The 17,261-nt window shown below is 44.0% G+C and overlaps 3 protein-coding genes across 3 annotated transcripts; all 3 read left to right on the forward strand.

The window, feature by feature from the left end:
* The first annotated feature begins 1,400 nt into the window (after nt 1-1,400).
* On the forward strand, nt 1,401-2,303 carry LOC113565948 (zinc finger protein 454-like). The gene is made up of 3 exons (XM_026989357.1): nt 1,401-1,471; nt 1,530-1,741; nt 2,262-2,303. Exons 1-3 carry the CDS (start codon nt 1,447-1,449, stop codon nt 2,301-2,303), a joined length of 279 nt encoding a protein of 92 aa, XP_026845158.1. The 5' UTR covers nt 1,401-1,446.
* A 10,088-nt stretch (nt 2,304-12,391) lies between these two features.
* LOC6595359 (polyphosphoinositide phosphatase) lies at nt 12,392-15,189 on the forward strand. The gene is given in 4 exon segments (XM_002020796.2): nt 12,392-12,527; nt 12,584-14,207; nt 14,275-14,344; nt 14,346-15,189. Coding segments are annotated over 4 exon segments (2,565 nt in total). The 5' UTR covers nt 12,392-12,446; the 3' UTR covers nt 15,136-15,189.
* Nucleotides 15,190-15,529: 340 nt separating this feature from the next.
* LOC6595358 (zinc finger protein 501) lies at nt 15,530-16,996 on the forward strand. Its single transcript, XM_026989377.1, has 2 exons — nt 15,530-15,557; nt 15,637-16,996. The coding sequence occupies exon 2, from the start codon at nt 15,641-15,643 to the stop codon at nt 16,835-16,837; it is 1,197 nt and encodes a 398-aa protein (XP_026845178.1). The 5' UTR covers nt 15,530-15,557; nt 15,637-15,640; the 3' UTR covers nt 16,838-16,996.
* Nucleotides 16,997-17,261: the final 265 nt, after the last annotated feature.

Genomic DNA, 17,261 nt, shown 5'->3' on the forward strand with positions numbered 1-17,261 from the left:
CCCTCATCTTAGTACTACTGGCGGTTAATAAATAATTAGATTAATAGGAATAAATAATATAATAAATATAAATAAATAGGTTACATATATATAATAAATATGGACGGACTTAAATTACATATACTTATAACTGGAGACGTCTAACAAAAATAATTAATGGGAGTAAATAAGTTGATGTGATTTTTTTCTTCTCCCTAAGTGGGCGAGGGTCCCGCACTACGTGGCCAGGTCTGTTCCTTCGAGACCAGCAGGAAAAACAAGCCAGGGTGGCGGAGCTGTGACCTATTCCCTCTTATGCTTCCTGGTCCTGGTTCCTGGTCTTTCCCTGATCTGGATCCCTTTTTCTTTCAGAACAAAAAAAAATCGCTAAGTCACTAGGTCCGGCGCGCATGCTCCTCCGTTGCGGGAATTTTTTTTTTCTCTGAACCCCCTCTTGGCTGTTCTGTTTAATGCTCCCGGCTGCCGATCCCCATCGCTCTCTCTTCTATCGCCCTTGAACTAGGTTCAAGGGCATGGCCTGATTCGGGCTGCTGGCGGCTCTCTTTTCTTTTGGGTGTGGGTGAGTTGGCTTCGGGACTCCGTTATGGGATGACATCGGAAATCCTCTCACAACGGCTCCGGTGAGCGCGCGGAACTCTTACTCTCCAGGACCAGGTGGCCACTCTTCGCTAACCTTTCCCCTTAAATTTTGGCCCTGCCACTCTGTTCAAAAAAATACCTTCCTCTCAGCGCTTCTAGGGTCTCGCCTATCGATATCTTCGCATGCAACAGATTATATGCTTTTTGCGCTGTGAAAGGACGTAAAATTGTATCTCGAGAATGTATTTATATATTCAGCAAATACACTTGCAGTATTCCATGCCGCCACCTGTTGCATAGGTACAAAGCTGGTCCGTTGTTCTTGAGCATAATCCATTAATTCTTCGATGCGTTGCATCTTGTTCTGTCCACTTGAAGTATCACAACACAAAATTTAAATAAATATAATTTCTTCAAAACATTGCAGTTAACATAAACTATTTCGATAGCACATCGATACCTCTCGCGCCTGACAGCACTTTTCGTTGGCTGTCCGCATAACATAAATTTGTCGAGCTGCATTTCGCGTCTAACAGCTCTAATTATTATGTTTTGTGGTCAAAACAAACAATTCGTACCAAAGACACCTCAATCTAAACAATTTGCAATTATTACACAAGTTAGTTCGTTGTTTTGTTTTGTATCCGATGCATTCCTGCATGTAATTGCGCGTCCTGTATTCTTATATATAATTGTCATTTACTTGCAGGACTATGGAGGAAATATGCAGAGTTTGCATGGCAAACTCCGGAGCATTCACAAATATTTTTTTGATGAAAGACCAACATTGGATACTTGTATTGCTGACATCATAGCACAGTGCACCGGGTACGTGGTTAGGCGAGGCGATTTACTACCAGAAAACATATGTCCGCCCTGCCTCGAGGATGCAGTGAGTGCATTCATCCTTAAGAAAACCTGTGAGCACAGTCATAAACTCTATTTCCCAGTGATGGAGGAGGATAGAGAAGAAGGCATCTGTGACAATCTGGAAGACGAGGATTGGGAACCCTCAGATATTGAAAGTGAGCAATCGATCCAATTTGAACCCGATGCAGAGGTCCAAAGTGATAAGGATCTCGATAATCTCTTCAAATGTAGTCTTTGTCCAAAGAGCTATACGCGTCAATCGAATATAAATAGACACAAAAAAATACACAATGTGGAACGTCCCTACAAATGCGCCGACTGCCCAAAATCCTTTCATCAAAAATCCCAGCTCCTATCACACACTCGAACGCACTCAGGTGATCAACCTTACCAATGTTCCTACTGCTCGAAGTTTTTTGCAAATAAATATAATCTTGAAAGACACACCCATAAGCACACCGATGATCGACCCTTCAAACTTTCGCAATGCTCGATGTCGTTTAAACAAATTGCCCATCGTCAGATACAGAACCGCACACAGCTGGGTGATCGACTCTACCAATGCTCCCATCTTCAAGACCACACACGTTTCCCTTCAAGTAAAAAACACTACCTATGCTCTCACTGCACAAAGTCATTTAGCTCGCGGGGATATCTAAAGATTCACACCCGTACGCACACAGGTGAACGACCCTATATATGCTCTCACAGTTCAAAGTCTTTCTCCCAACTGTACTGTTTCAAAAGACACCTGCGTTGGCACAGAAATGAACGACCCTTCAAATGTTCCGACTGCTCAAAATCCTTTACAGAAAAACACAATCTCAAGGCACATAGTCGTACTCACACTGTAGAGCGACCCCTTCAATGTTGTCACTGCCAGGAGTCATTTCAAGAGAAAGAGTCACTCAAATTGCACATCCAAAAATGCGCGATGGAGCGACCATATCAGTGTACCCACTGCTCCAAGTCATTTAAACAAAAAGCCCATCACAGCGCACACATACGTACTCACACTGGGGAGCGACCGCATAAGTGTTCTCACTGCTCGAAGTCATTTACACAACTCTCTCATCTTCAAATACACAACCGCACCCACACAGGTGAAAGACCCTACCAGTGCTCTCACTGTTCGAAAACCTTCGTACAAGGATCTACTTTTAACAGACAGGGCTTTTAGGGCTCGAAGCTATTTTAAGAAAAGGCCCATTTCAACGGTCACATAATATTCTCTCTCACTGGGAAGAACGACCGAAGTAGTGCTTTCAGTACGATGCCGGACGTCAACGATATTTAAAAAACAAAACTGTTCAGCCACAGACATGTATTTAATGAATATTAGGAATATACAGTTCAATCTCATACACAAATACTCATAAATAAAATTGTTCATGTCATTTCATGTAACTGAATATGACGACACGAAAAATACATTAGCAACTAAGAATAGACAATAGCACTTGTAAACTCGAACCCACCAAAAGGGATCAAGCAATAAACTATCTATTTTATTGCTGCCAAGTACCTAAGTAAATACACTGAAATATAACCCCCGCACAGAGTAAGTGTACCCAATCTAAAAATACACTCACAAGGAGCCTGTGCGGTCCTTCCCATAGAATAAGAATTCCACTGTTAGCTATATAAGGAGATGCATTTGTTCAATAAAGTCAGTATCAGAAACAGTACCATAGCTGCCTGTCACTCATCTTCCATCGCAATCATCAGAGGCTGTCGCTGTGTCTTCAGATCCTCACTTGCGCACCGTAGGATACCCTCTCCGCAGTCCAACTGGTTCAAGTTCTAGTTGCGACGACCAAACTGTAGACGGTTTATGTACCGTATGCAACCCAGCTTCCTACACACACACATACACACATTAACATTTGGTGACCCCCGACCTTGGTCATCCTTTCAAACTGTATAACAAGCTACAGTGAAAGGATTCGATCTGGACATCAGATTGAAGCAGTCAACAGGACATCTTCAATAAAAATTTGGCATCAGGCCATACACTTACGGTAGCATCTCCTACCAATAAGTATCACTTTGGCAAATCTGACATATTCAGGTTATCAGCCAACAGAAAAACAGCTATAGAATTCGATTACCACCGAGGCAATCAATTTTTGTTTTTTCGTGCGTTCCATAGATTGGAAACAGCACAAATCCCTCCATCCAACACATCACCTGTACTATTACCTTTCTGACCAACAACGGTTGCGATTCGGAGCGTATCCAGCTGCAAAGCAAATAAAACACTCCCAACGGGTCAAAAAGTAATAAGTACAAACAGATAGAATGGATACACATATGGAGGCAGAAGCTGCCGCTACAATGGCAATGAATGTGCAACAAGAGATTGGTGAGGAAATATTGAGGTGCATTCGGAACTTTAAAAAAGATCCCCAAGAACGAAAGCAATCGGCCTCTTATTTTCAAGCCAAAATATCAGCACTCGAAAATGCGTGGAATCGCTTCAACAAAAACGACTCCAAACTTCGCGATACAGACAAAACAGATGAATACGTAAAATTCCGTGAAGACGTACGTACAACCTGTAAGCAACACATTACGATCTTTACCGAATGCCTGGATAAGCTATCACAGACTACTAGTGCTCGTGGGGAACGTCAAATCGTCTTTAAAGAAAAGCATGAGAATCCTCCAGTAGATCCCAAAGAAAGCGGTCTGATCCAGCAGCCCTCAAAGGATTACAGCAAACTGCTTTCACTATGTCGCCGACAAAAGGCCATAATAGAGTCCGTTAAACGCAATCTGGAACAACTTTCAGAGGCGGATGGACGCACATCAAATGATTTGATAAAATCACTATGGACTCAAGCACAGGAAGTCCACTTCACAATTCATGAGGAATATGAGGACCCAGTGGAAGGAGGGTATGACATGGAATCCTACCTAACACTGGAAAGTAGGGTCCAAAGAGCATTGGCAAAATCAGCCACACCAAACACGGATAACGTGCATCTTCCACGCATCAGCATCCCAAAGTTTGATGGGGATCTATTAAAATGGACCCAGTTCTTCGGTCTGTTCTCATGCATGGTGCATGAGACCAACATGCCTACGGTGAAAAAGATGTGGTATCTTAAAACCACCGTTACCGGCGAGGCAGAAAGATTGATTCGACATATCGATCTAAAGGAAGAAAATTATGAAGCCGCTTGGGAAATACTAGTTGACGCATACAACAATCCCAGAGATGTTTCGAACACGGTACTGAACCGCTTCCTCAATCACCAAACAATTAATGACGATCCAAAGTCATTAAAAGAATTGTATATAACAACCATAGAATCCCTTGCATCACTAAAGGGATTGGGCATCAATATATCTACATGGGATCCGATATTGATTGCCATTATCAGGAACAAACTGGATGTAACAAATAAGGCCTTGTATGAGCAATCATTGGGAAGCTCAAAGAACATTCAGGCGCTGGATACGATGCTTCAGTTCTTGGAGCAAAGAATTCGGGTTCTAGGAACCAGTAAGAAGCCACCAGCATCAAGGAGAGAGCCAAAAGGCACGACATGTGCATCAGCAAACACAGGGAGAACTCGAGCACCCTTATGCACATTCTGCAAAAAAGCAAGCCATTGGCTCTACGGATGCGAAGAATTTCGCTCCAAATCTCCATCAGAACGACTAAATTGGGTACAAAAACAAAAAATGTGCATTAATTGTTTTAGAACAAATCACAAAACAAACGCATGCCCTGGTCGAAACTGCTTCAAGTGTGACAAGAAGCACAACACGATGCTACATTTGGAAACAGCATCAGGCGCAGCTACAGAATCAAGAGGCCCGACGGTTGGTGCAGCAAGTAACAATAGTTACAATCTTTTGGCCACAGCAAAGGTGGCAGTAGAAGCCAACAACGGGCAGGTTGCTAATTTCAGAGCACTGCTAGATTCAGGATCACAGATAAACGTGATCTCTGAACGAATGGCATCAATGTTGTCACTCAAACTAAAAGACACAACATTACGGATCGAAGGAATTGGAGGTCAATCAAAGACCAGCAGAGCACGAGTAAATGTGCTCATGAAATCCCTTCACAATGGTTTTACGCAAAGAATTGAAGCTTTCGTATTACCACAGATAATAGCTGATCAACCAGCTCAGGCACTCGATTCAGATAGCTGAAACATACCAAGCAAGATCTCACTGGCAGATCCAAACTTCCATAAGCCAGGCAAAATCGACATGCTAATCGGAGCCGAGCATTACTACTCGCTGCTGCTACCAAATCAACAGCAGCTAAGGACAGGAGGCCCGTTGCTACAAAACACGAAACTGGGATGGATTGTGGCAGGAAAAGTCAAATCTGCCCACAACTCCTCACCCATTTGTGCCACGGGAGTAAACGAGCTCATGGAAAGATTCTGGACTCTGGACAATCTAGAGACAGAAGACAAACCACGCACTCCAGTGGAAGCACGGTGTGAAGCTCATTTTATAGAAAATCTTCAGACAGCTTCAGACGGCCGTTTTATTGTAAAGCTCCCATTTTCCGAACACCCTTCAGCCCTGGGGGAGTCTTTGGAAACCGCAACAAAAAGATTCCTAGCGCTGGAGCGGCGAAGCTCAACAGAAACTTGGAAGAGTTATGTGGACTTCATGGAAGAGTATGAACGACTAGGACATATGAAGATTGTCCCAGCATCAAAAGTTCCCAAAAGGCACTACTTCATTCCACATCATTGTGTACTCAAACCTGAGAGCACCACCACAAAGCTTCGGGTAGTATTCGATGCATCATGCAAGTCAACAAGCGGGAAATCCTTGAACGACATTCTGCAGGCTGGACCCACCGTTCAGAGCGAACTTATGTCCATTCTGCTACGATTTCGAATTCATAAGTACGTATTCACAGCGGACATAGAAAAGATGTACCGGCAAGTGTGGATGAATCCGGAGGATCAATTCCATCAGATGATAGTCTGGAGAAACAATCCATCCGAAGAGATCAGGTACTATCGCCTGAAAACAGTAACGTATGGAACAACAGCTGCTCCTTTCCTAGCAACGAAATGTCTGGATCATTTGGCAATACAATACAAAGACAGACTACCAGTAGGATCAACAACATTAAAAACAGATTTCTATGTAGACGACTGTCTAACTGGAGCAAACACGATTCCAGAAGCAATTCATGTTCGACAAGAACTAAATAAGATATTGCTACCGTCCGGTTTCAAATTGCGCAAGTGGTGCTCCAACAATGAGCAACTTCTCCAAGGAATCCCCAAAGAGGATATTGTAACCGATGTAAAACTAGGAGAGACACTAGAGCACTACAGCGTGAAAACTCTGGGTCTCATCTGGATGCCGAAGAAGGATACATTGTGTGGACGAACACAGAAAAGCCAGGCTACACGCATCACCAAACGGGTGGTATGTTCCGAACTGGCCCAAATCTTTGACCCACTAGGACTCTTTGCACCGGTGGTAATAAAGGCAAAAATCTTCATGCAACAACTTTGGGAGCTCAAACTGGATTGGGATGACGAATTACCATTACAACACCAAATCGAATGGAAAGAATACCGGGACGACTTACAAACATTGAACAAAATGCAAATTCCCCGACATATCTACGATGGTAAAATTCCAGTTACCCAAGAGCTCCATACGTTTGTAGATGCATCAGAACGAGCATATGGCGCAGCTGTATATGTACGCGCTACATACAAAAACAACCAAGTGTCAGTAAGACTGCTCTGTTCGAAATCACGTGTGGCGCCAGCAGCCAAACAATCGCTACCACGGTTAGAACTTTGTGCTGCAGTCCTCGGTGCCGAGCTCACAAACCGAGTCCGACAGGATCTGCACATGGACATTAACACGGTTTCAGGATGGTTTTGGAGTGATTCTACCGTTGTGTTATCCTGGATAAACGCATCGTCATCAACATACCATACCTTTGTGGCAAATCGAATAGCCAAAATCCAGGCATTAACAAACCAGTCACAATGGCGTCACGTGTCATCGGCCAACAACGCAGCCGATGTCCTGTCGAGAGGAATCGCAGCAAGCAGACTGGCAGATCACAATCTGTGGTTATATGGACCATTATTCCTGCACGGATCTCGAGACAACTGGACGAAGGCACCCAACATAGAACCCAGCAATCTTGAGAGAAAAGCTAAACATGTAAGCTTGCCAATCACACCCAGCGCACTTGGGGATGAATTATATACTTGCAGACATAGCAACTCGTTTCACAAGCTGCAACGCATTGTGCCATATATGTTACGCTTCTGCTACAAAACCAACAGAGCGAACACCACGACGCTCTGCGCAGAAGAACTGACTCACGCCCGCACTATAATCCTGCGAACCATACAACAAGTCGAGTTTACAGCAGAGCTAAAACAGTTCCAACGATATAAGACTGTGGATAAAAAGAGCTCGATCATATCGTTATCTCCCTTCCTAGGAGACGATGAGCTCATCCGAGTTGGTGGTAGACTTGAAGAAGCTCTACTTCCATACAACGCAAAACACCCAGTCTTGCTGCCTTACAATGACCCAATCGTCAAAATGATTTTGCGGGAGCTACATGAGGAGAACATGCATTGTGGTGCTCAAGCATTAAGGGCAATCGCAAGACAACAATATTGGATTATCAATGACAAGACAATGGCTAGAAGCATCATCCACAGCTGTGTTAGATGCACCAAAGCTAGGCCAAAGCTGATGCACCAAATCATGGGCAATCTCCCAGCACAACGAGTCACACAAGCCCGCCCGTTTCTTAATGCAGGCGTCGACTACTGTGGCCCAATCTCGATCCACCATAAGATCCGAGGCAAAAGACCAGATAAGGCGTACATCGCCGTGTTCTGCTGCTTTTCCACAAAGGCAGTACACCTGGAGCTGGTAAGCGACCTGACCACAGATGCATTCTTGGCCGCCCTGCGTCGATTCTTAAGCAGACGTGGGAAGTGCCAAACTATTCATTGCGACAATGCAACGAACTTTGTGGGTGCAAACAATCAGCTTAAAGAATTAGAAGACTCTATATTCAGCTCAAAGGCAAGTGCTCTGATCACGAATCATTGCAACAAAAAGCAAGTGGATTTTAAATTCATTCCTCCCAGGGCTCCATCGTTTGGCGGTCTCTGGGAAGCGGCGGTAAAATCAGCAAAAAAGCTGTTGATAACAACCACCAACAGCCTCATTGACATTTGAAGAACTAAACACAGTAATAATCGAAATTGAAGCAATTCTCAATTCTCGACCCATCACTCCAATGTCAAATGATCCCACTGATACAACAGCGCTCACCCCAGGACACTTCCTGATTGGTGAACCATTAACAACGCCTCCTGACGTCAATACTGATCATCAAGGAAGAACATTGGTCAAGCGCTGGGAATTGGTATCGCGCCTAAAGCATTCATTCTGGAAACAATGGTCTACAGAATACCTCCAAGAATTGCAAGCTCGGCATAAATGGAAGACTGCTTCACCAAACGTACCTGAAGGATTATTAGTTTTGGTTAAGGAAGACAACCTTCCTGTAATGAAGTGGCCAATGGGTCGCATCATTAAGACATATCCTGGACAGGACAACCACGTACGAGTGGTTGACGTTAAGACAGCATCTGGCGTATACAAGCGCCCGATCACTCGTCTAGCGCCGCTCTTTCCAGAAGATGTGGCAGTCAAACGTTCCCACAACATGATCAGTGACACCACGGAGATTGATGAGCCACCCACACAGCGAACAACAAAAATTTCACCTACATTAACGTCAACATTAGTGGTGCTGTTGCTCATGCTTCCATTAGCATTGTCACAGTCAATAAATGTGACACAATTCGCAAACAAGCCAGGAATATTCTATGAGAAACTTGGAACATCAAGAATAGCAACGTCTGAGTGGACCATGATCGTATACTATGACTTGGACCCATATTGGAAGGATATGCAACTAATGTCTGCTGGAATGTCAGAGTTACGATACATGTGCCCTGAATTAAAAAATGTTCCGGCATGTAACTCCATAGTTCAACACTTTCAACATGTGCATAACGAGCTACAAGCAGGAAGCGTGCTAATGAAAACCTCTCGAAAACGCAGATCGCCGCTGGACATCATAGGAAACGTAGCAAGCAGTCTTTTTGGTGTTCTCGACGCAAAATACGCAGAAGAGATGACTCAAGTAATTGAGAAAGTGAAAACCAATGAAGACTTTCTACTACATCTGCTCCAAAACCAAACATCAATTATCGACGCGACAATAAACGTAGTCAGAAAACACAAAGTAACAACTGATAATCGCCTAAAAATTTTGGAACAGCATATGGCTACCATCAACCGAGAAAGAGGGTCATATCACAGCGATCATCTGACTCAAGCGTACTTAGGACTAATAGCACAATTAACCCTGCTCACAACAACTCTCCAACGAATGCAGTCCGACATATCTGATGTCCTAATCGGTATTCATCATCGGAGAATAAGCTCCACGCTGGTGTCTCCCGAGCAACTAATAGATCAACTAGACCAGATACGGGATCATTTGCCACAAGATCAAATGCTGCCGGTCACAACGAAGGAGGTGATTCAGCTATACAGAATCATGCGAGCCGAAGGAACGCCGACTGCAAAACACGTTATCTTCAAACTAACGCTACCGCTGGTTTCAACAGCTCAGTTCGAAGTTTTCAGCATCATCCCAATTCCGTTTTGGGATTCAACAAGCTGGACTCTATTTGACCTCAGAACCACCATAATAACGGTAAACATCCACCGAGACCAGTTCATGGGCACTACCCAAGAGGAATTCCGACGTTGTCTTAAGGTACACAACGAGGAGTTCATCTGCTTTGACCATCAGACGATCTTCAATGTGGACAATCGCTGTGAGTTTCAACTGTTTAACAATAAAACAGAAACACTGTGTCAGGTAACACACACAAAGGCTGACACGGTGTGGCTAAAAACTCAGCGTCCAAATAATTGGATCTTCGCAACGCATTCTACAACCAAACTTCAAGCAGTATGCAACGGAGTTCCGTCAACTATAACACTGGAACCATAACAACCATGTCCCCTGGTTGCACTGCTCGCAATACTGAAGTAAGCATCAGCACCTTCAGCACCACAATCAGCGAAGTAAAATCGACTTACACTCGGTTTGATGACGTAAGCCCACCGGAGACATCACCCTCGCCACCAATGTGGCAACTGAAGAACCAGACATCAGACTTTCTTCAAGAACTTGATGATCTACGCCAGCAACTATCAACCATCAATCATCAGGAGCTGCCACACCATCTCACCACCGTGCAGCACCATCAACTCGCTGCTTACGCAACCCTAGCAATATTAATTTTATTGATCATTGCCTTCATTTTCCGGGAGAAATATCAACTATGGAAACCAAGGCCATCAAATCCCGATCCAGCCATGTCATCACCCCCTATACCCCCTGCACGCCGGTTTGCGGTCGACTTGAGCGATGGTTGAACACCAGTTCAACGGCCGGGAGAATGTTCAGCCACAGACATGTATTTAATGAATATTAGGAATATACAGTTCAATCTCATACACAAATACTCATAAATAAAATTGTTCATGTCATTTCATGTAACTGAATATGACGACACGAAAAATACATTAGCAACTAAGAATAGACAATAGCACTTGTAAACTCGAACCCACCAAAAGGGATCAAGCAATAAACTATCTATTTTATTGCTGCCAAGTACCTAAGTAAATACACTGAAAAATAACCCCCGCACAGAGTAAGTGTACCCAATCTAAAAATACACTCACAAGGAGCCTGTGCGGTCCTTCCCATAGAATAAGAATTCCACTGTTAGCTATATAAGGAGATGCATTTGTTCAATAAAGTCAGTATCAGAAACAGTACCATAGCTGCCTGTCACTCATCTTCCATCGCAATCATCAGAGGCTGTCGCTGTGTCTTCAGATCCTCACTTGCGCACCGTAGGATACCCTCTCCGCAGTCCAACTGGTTCAAGTTCTAGTTGCGACGACCAAACTGTAGACGGTTTATGTACCGTATGCAACCCAGCTTCCTACACACACACATACACACATTAACAAAAACGATGTGCAAATAATTTAACTTTGATGTTGATATGGTAGTTATTATAATAAAAAAATTATACAATGACAAACAAAAGGTTTTTATCCATAACAAACAATTCCGAAAATATATACTTTATGGAGCTAGAAACTGTTCTTTCTGCCTTATAAATATGTACATGTATGTGTACTTGCACGCATATAATAATTCTTATTCTCTTTAAGTACCGGGCATACAAATTGGCAGATATGACAAGGCCGAAGGAAGAGCAGTGGACTGGAGTTGATAAGAAACTCCAGGAAAACTCAAGAGCAAACCAGCATCTAGATTTCGGTTTAAGTACTATCCTAAGTATTACTATCGTATCCTTCAATTTAAAAAAGCTGTTCTGGTGATAGCAAGGATAGCTCACAAGGTGTCAGAAGCATTCAACGGCATCTAAATGTTGAATGTTTGGAAATTAAAGCAAAGAAGTTGCTGGGAAAGGACGATTGTATTTTGAAAATTTATTTATATGTATATTAATCAAATCCACTTATAGGTTTCCATACCCCCAGACGTTTCTCTTGCGCATAATCCACTAGTCCTCTGGTGCCTTGCAGATATGCATTTAAATTGTGCTTTATCTTGTTCTGTCTTTTTGAAAAGATCATACAGCTTAAAATTTAAATAAATATAATTTCAACAAAACATTGCAGCTGACATAAAATATTTCGATAACCCGTCGATACCTCTGGCGCCTAACAGCACTTTTTGTGGGCTGTCCGGACAACATAAATTTGTCGAACTACATTTCGCGTCCAACAGCTCTATTTATGATGTTTTGTTGCCAAAACAAATAATTCTTGCCAAATACAACAAATTGTCGTCCATTCGCGGAAAAGCGCATCGAAACGCATATAACATGAACAATGGAAACCCAAATATAGTATTTAATCCTCTGATCAGTTGCATACAGAAGGTAGTGCTCTATGAGACCCGCACAGTAAGTAGATGTCACTTTTAATTGAAAATGTTATTTGATAACTCTGCGTGTTTCAGCGTTTGTATTTGGTGGGCAGCAACAACCGCGAGACTAGATTTCGGTTGCTCACCATCGATCGGCTGGCACACAACCGTTTGAGTATCGAGGAAAATGCCAACGTGTTCAATAACTTGGAAATCAGACGCTTTGTGGCTTCCCTCACGGGCTCACCGAAGGTGACATCAGCCTATGGGGTGTTGGGCTTTGTCAGATTTCTCGAGGGCTACTACCTGATACTGGTTACCAAGCGCAAGTGTTGTGCCTTCATTGGAAATCATTTGGTCTACACCATTAAGGACACAGTAATGGTACGTGTGAACGAGGTGACATCCCAGCGACCACCGCACCCACACGAGGATCGCTACAAGAAAATGTTTCAGAACATCGACCTGCGAAGCAACTTTTATTTCTCCTATTCGTATGATCTGACACGAACGCTGCAGTATAATGAATCGGCGCCGCGCTTTGTGGGAGCCAAAGTGGACCTGGATCGAGACGAGCCACTACCCGACTGGAACACGCTGACTAATAACGTGGCACAGATTCATGAGCGTGTGGACTATGCATTTCGAAGCGATTCCCGCAAGCGTTTTGTATGGAATGCCTATCTTCTACAACCAATGGAGGGTATAATGCTAAAGGACTGGCTTCTGGAGGTCACCCACGGGTTTGTTAGTCAATCGTGCATCAGCATCTTTGGACGGCATGTAAATGTCTGCCTTATAGCGCGACGCAGTACGCGCTTTGCGGGTACACGCTTCCTAAAGCGAGGTGCAAACTTCCAGGGCGATGTAGCCAATGAAGTGGAGACGGAGCAAATTGTAAGCGACGGTCAGCGACTGTGCGCCTTTACGCAAATGCGGGGCTCCATACCATCCCACTGGTCGCAGGACATCAGCAAAATGGTTCCAAAGCCTCAGATACAGGTGGTCATATGTGATCCCTACGCTCAGACTCCCTTGCGGCATTTTGAGCGACTGCTGTTCCACTATGGGGCACCATTAATAATGCTTAACCTGGTTAAGAAGCGAGAGCGTCGGAAGCACGAGTCTATCATCTCAAAGGAACTGGAGTACAGCATTCGCTATCTAAATCAGTTTCTACCTCCGCCGCATCGAATGAAACACATACACTTCGATATGGCTCGTCAGAGCCGTTTGAGTGGTGGAAACGTCATGGATCAGTTGGCTATATACGCGGAAAGTGTGATTCAATTGACGAATATGTTCTTTAAAGCTCGAGGCAGCGAGCTCAGCCTTCAGACTGGCATTGTACGCACTAATTGCGTGGACTGCTTGGACCGAACCAACTCGGCCCAGTTTGCCATTGGAAAGTGTGCATTGGGGCACCAACTAGAGAGATTAGGTTTTCTGAAGTCGGCCAAGCTAGAGTTTGACTCGGATTGTGTAACGATGCTGGAGCACTTGTACGAGGAGCATGGTGATACTCTAGCGTTGCAGTATGGTGGCTCTCAGCTGGTCCATAGGATTAAGACATATCGAAAGACGGCTCCCTGGGGCTCCCAAGGCAACGATGTTATGCAGACCCTCAGTCGCTACTACAGCAATACATTTAGCAACACTGAAAAGCAGCACAGCATCAATCTCTTTTTTGGCATTTACAAGCCCAGTCACACAAAATGTGAGTATATCATTTAGTTCTGCAAACGAATGTAACTGCTATAGTGGTATTTTTGTTTTTTATCTAGTGACTCAACCTATATGGGAGCTACAAACCGACTACGATATGCACAATGACTTTGTGCCCAGCACGGATAGCCGATTGGGTTCGTCATAAGGTACGAGAGTGCTTGCCATACTCGTGCGCCGATTCGAACAAACTCGTCAAGGAGCTGTTCCGCGTACACAGCAATGGCTTGGAGATGATCGATGCCTACTCAAATTACCATCAGTCCTTCAAGTGGACCGATCTTAGCGAACACATTGCCTTTGAGATAAGCCAGCTGGCAATGCGCTTTATGCCCACATTCCGCACAAACTACAGTCCGTTTCAGAGACAGATTCAGACGTCAAGGAAAGCTCGTCAAAATCCCTCGATGACTGGCCATAGTTCCACGGGGTCGACGAACAGCAACTCTTCAAGCTCTAGTGAAGGCGATGACAGCTCCAGCGATGAGGAGCTTAGTGCCAGCTTTGCCGAGAAAGAGGCCAAGCAAACAGAATCGGCTGAGCCGGCCGCTATAACGCTGGCTTCGGTGCTCCCCTCAATGGATCAGGTCTATGGCTGCAGCATTAATGCGCCCTCCAAGCAGAGCATGGCCATCTATTTGAAATACGTCCAACTGGAAAAACTGTCCAGTGGAGGAGCTCGGCCTGCCCAGACTTCCGTGGCCCAGCGCGACCAAGAGCTCGCTAAGATCATGAGGGGCATCACGCTGCGCCCCCTGAGCAACTATGGCACAAACTCGTATCTGAGTGTGCATCCACCGACCGTTCCCAGCAAAAGTCAGATTATCTATGGAGAGTACTGCAAAACACCGCGCAACTTCAGTGCCGTGCCAAAGATTGAAGAGTTCGATGTGCTCTATCGATATGTACAGAAGCTATAGAAGCAGCAAATTATTTAATTCGTATGCTTATAAGTATTTATGTACATATGTATCTACCTAAATGTAATTGTAAATTGTTTCCTAATTAAATATTTCAATCTATTCGGCGACATCAAAATTAAATTGTGTATTTCTTCTATGTGTGAACAAAAAGCAATGCCTCAAACTGTTCATACGAAAAGCTTTAATCTGTTTCACACTAATGCCCAATTGTCATTTAATTCGTTGTTGGGTTTGTTGTTTGTTGTATTAGCATTAAATATAATTTAACATGCCTTCCGCGCCTAACAGCACATAATTTAACAGATACATTTCGTGCCCAACAGCTGTACTTCTTCTGTTTTGTTGTCAAAACAAACTAAATCGTGCCAAATAATCATCAATACTACATGTTTTGCAATTCTGAAGAGCCGAACAAGTTGGTTTGTTTTATATTCAATGCGTTCCAGTGCGCAATTGCGAGTCCTGTTGTCTGTTTATTTAAGATTCATTTACTTGCAGGAAAATGGAGAAAATATGCAGAGTTTGCGTGGGTACGTCTGCAGCATTCACAAACATTTTCGACAAGCCACAAAACTGGGATACTTGCATTGCTGACATGATAGCGGAGTTCACCGGCTACGAGGTTAGCCGAGGCGATTTACTGCCAGAAAACATATGTCCGCCCTGCCTTGAGGATGCAGTGAGTGCATTCAATCTAAAGACCATCTGTGTGCAGAGCCACAGACTCTACTTCCAAGAAAGGGAGACGGGTATGGAAGAGGTCCTCTGTGATAATCGTGACGACGAGAACTGTGATGAAAAAGTCAAAAAAGATGATAAGGACGTCGATGCTTTATTTAGATGCCCCCATTGTTCGAAGCGGTATACGCATAGAAGCAACTTATATAGACACATCAAATTTCATACGGGTGAACGACCCTACAAATGCCCCGACTGCTCAAAGTCATTTATACAAAAAAGCGAACTCGAAGTACACATCCGTATTCACACGGGTGAGCGACCGTTTGAGTGCACGCATTGCTCGAAGACGTTTAAGCAGAACTCCCATCTTCAAATACACATCCGTACCCACACAAGAGATCGGCCCCATCAATGCTCCGAATGTCCGAAGTCATTTCAAGAACTGTCTCATCTAAAAGTACACAGCCGCACACACACCGGAGAGCGACCGTATACATGTTCTCATTGCCCAAAGTCGTTTTCCCATGCCGGAACACTTCGGGATCATATCTTGTTGCATACCGGTGAACGACCATACCAATGTTCAGACTGCTCTATGTCGTTTGCACAAAAATCAGAGCTGCAAGTGCACATACGCTCTCATACGGGAGAGCGCCCGTTTAAGTGCTCTCAATGCCCCAAGTCCTTTGCCCGAGCCGCTTGCCTACGGGCTCATATCCGTTTGCATACTGGCGAACGACCCTACCAGTGTTCCCACTGCCCGAAGTCCTTTATACAAAAATCCAATCTTGATACACACTTACGTACTCACACGGTGGACCGATCCCACCACCAATGCTCCTACTGCTCAAAGTCCTTTATGAAAAGTTCCGATCTCCAAGCACATATCTGTATTCACACTGGAGAGCATCCTTACAAGTGCTCGTTCTGCTCAAAGGCCTTTATTCACAACTCATCTCTGAAAAGACATACCCTTTCTCACACGGGACAAGAGCTTTCAAGTCTACCCGATGCATAAATTCCCTTCTAAATTCCGTTGATCGTCGAACTCACATCCATAGGCTCCATGAAGAATGGCACGAGTTCTTCCACTGCAGATCGAGATCTTGAAACTTTCCGGAATAACTAAAAACGAGCGAAATAGTCTCAGAAAAAGAACACCTTTAGGCGTACATTCGAATACGAGTGAATGGTTGCAACTATTAAAGGGATCCACACAAATCACAGACGCAACGACCCAAATATTTAAGTTTTCCAGGTGCTGCTTAATCGTTCGCCCACTCAAAAAAGCTAGTACATTTGTATATTGTGTACAGTTTTATTGAGTACTAGGGGGCAAGCACAGCACCCTCGCTTTGCTCGTGCGCCAATCCCCGTCAAAAATTGTATATAATAGAGAGATATGTATATTTAATAAAAATATGCCACATTTTGCAATTTAA

This window comes from Drosophila persimilis, unplaced genomic scaffold, assembly GCF_003286085.1.
Source record: "Drosophila persimilis strain 14011-0111.01,24,50 unplaced genomic scaffold, DperRS2 tig00000233-arrow-arrow-pilon, whole genome shotgun sequence".
Lineage (NCBI taxonomy): Eukaryota > Metazoa > Arthropoda > Insecta > Diptera > Drosophilidae > Drosophila > Drosophila persimilis.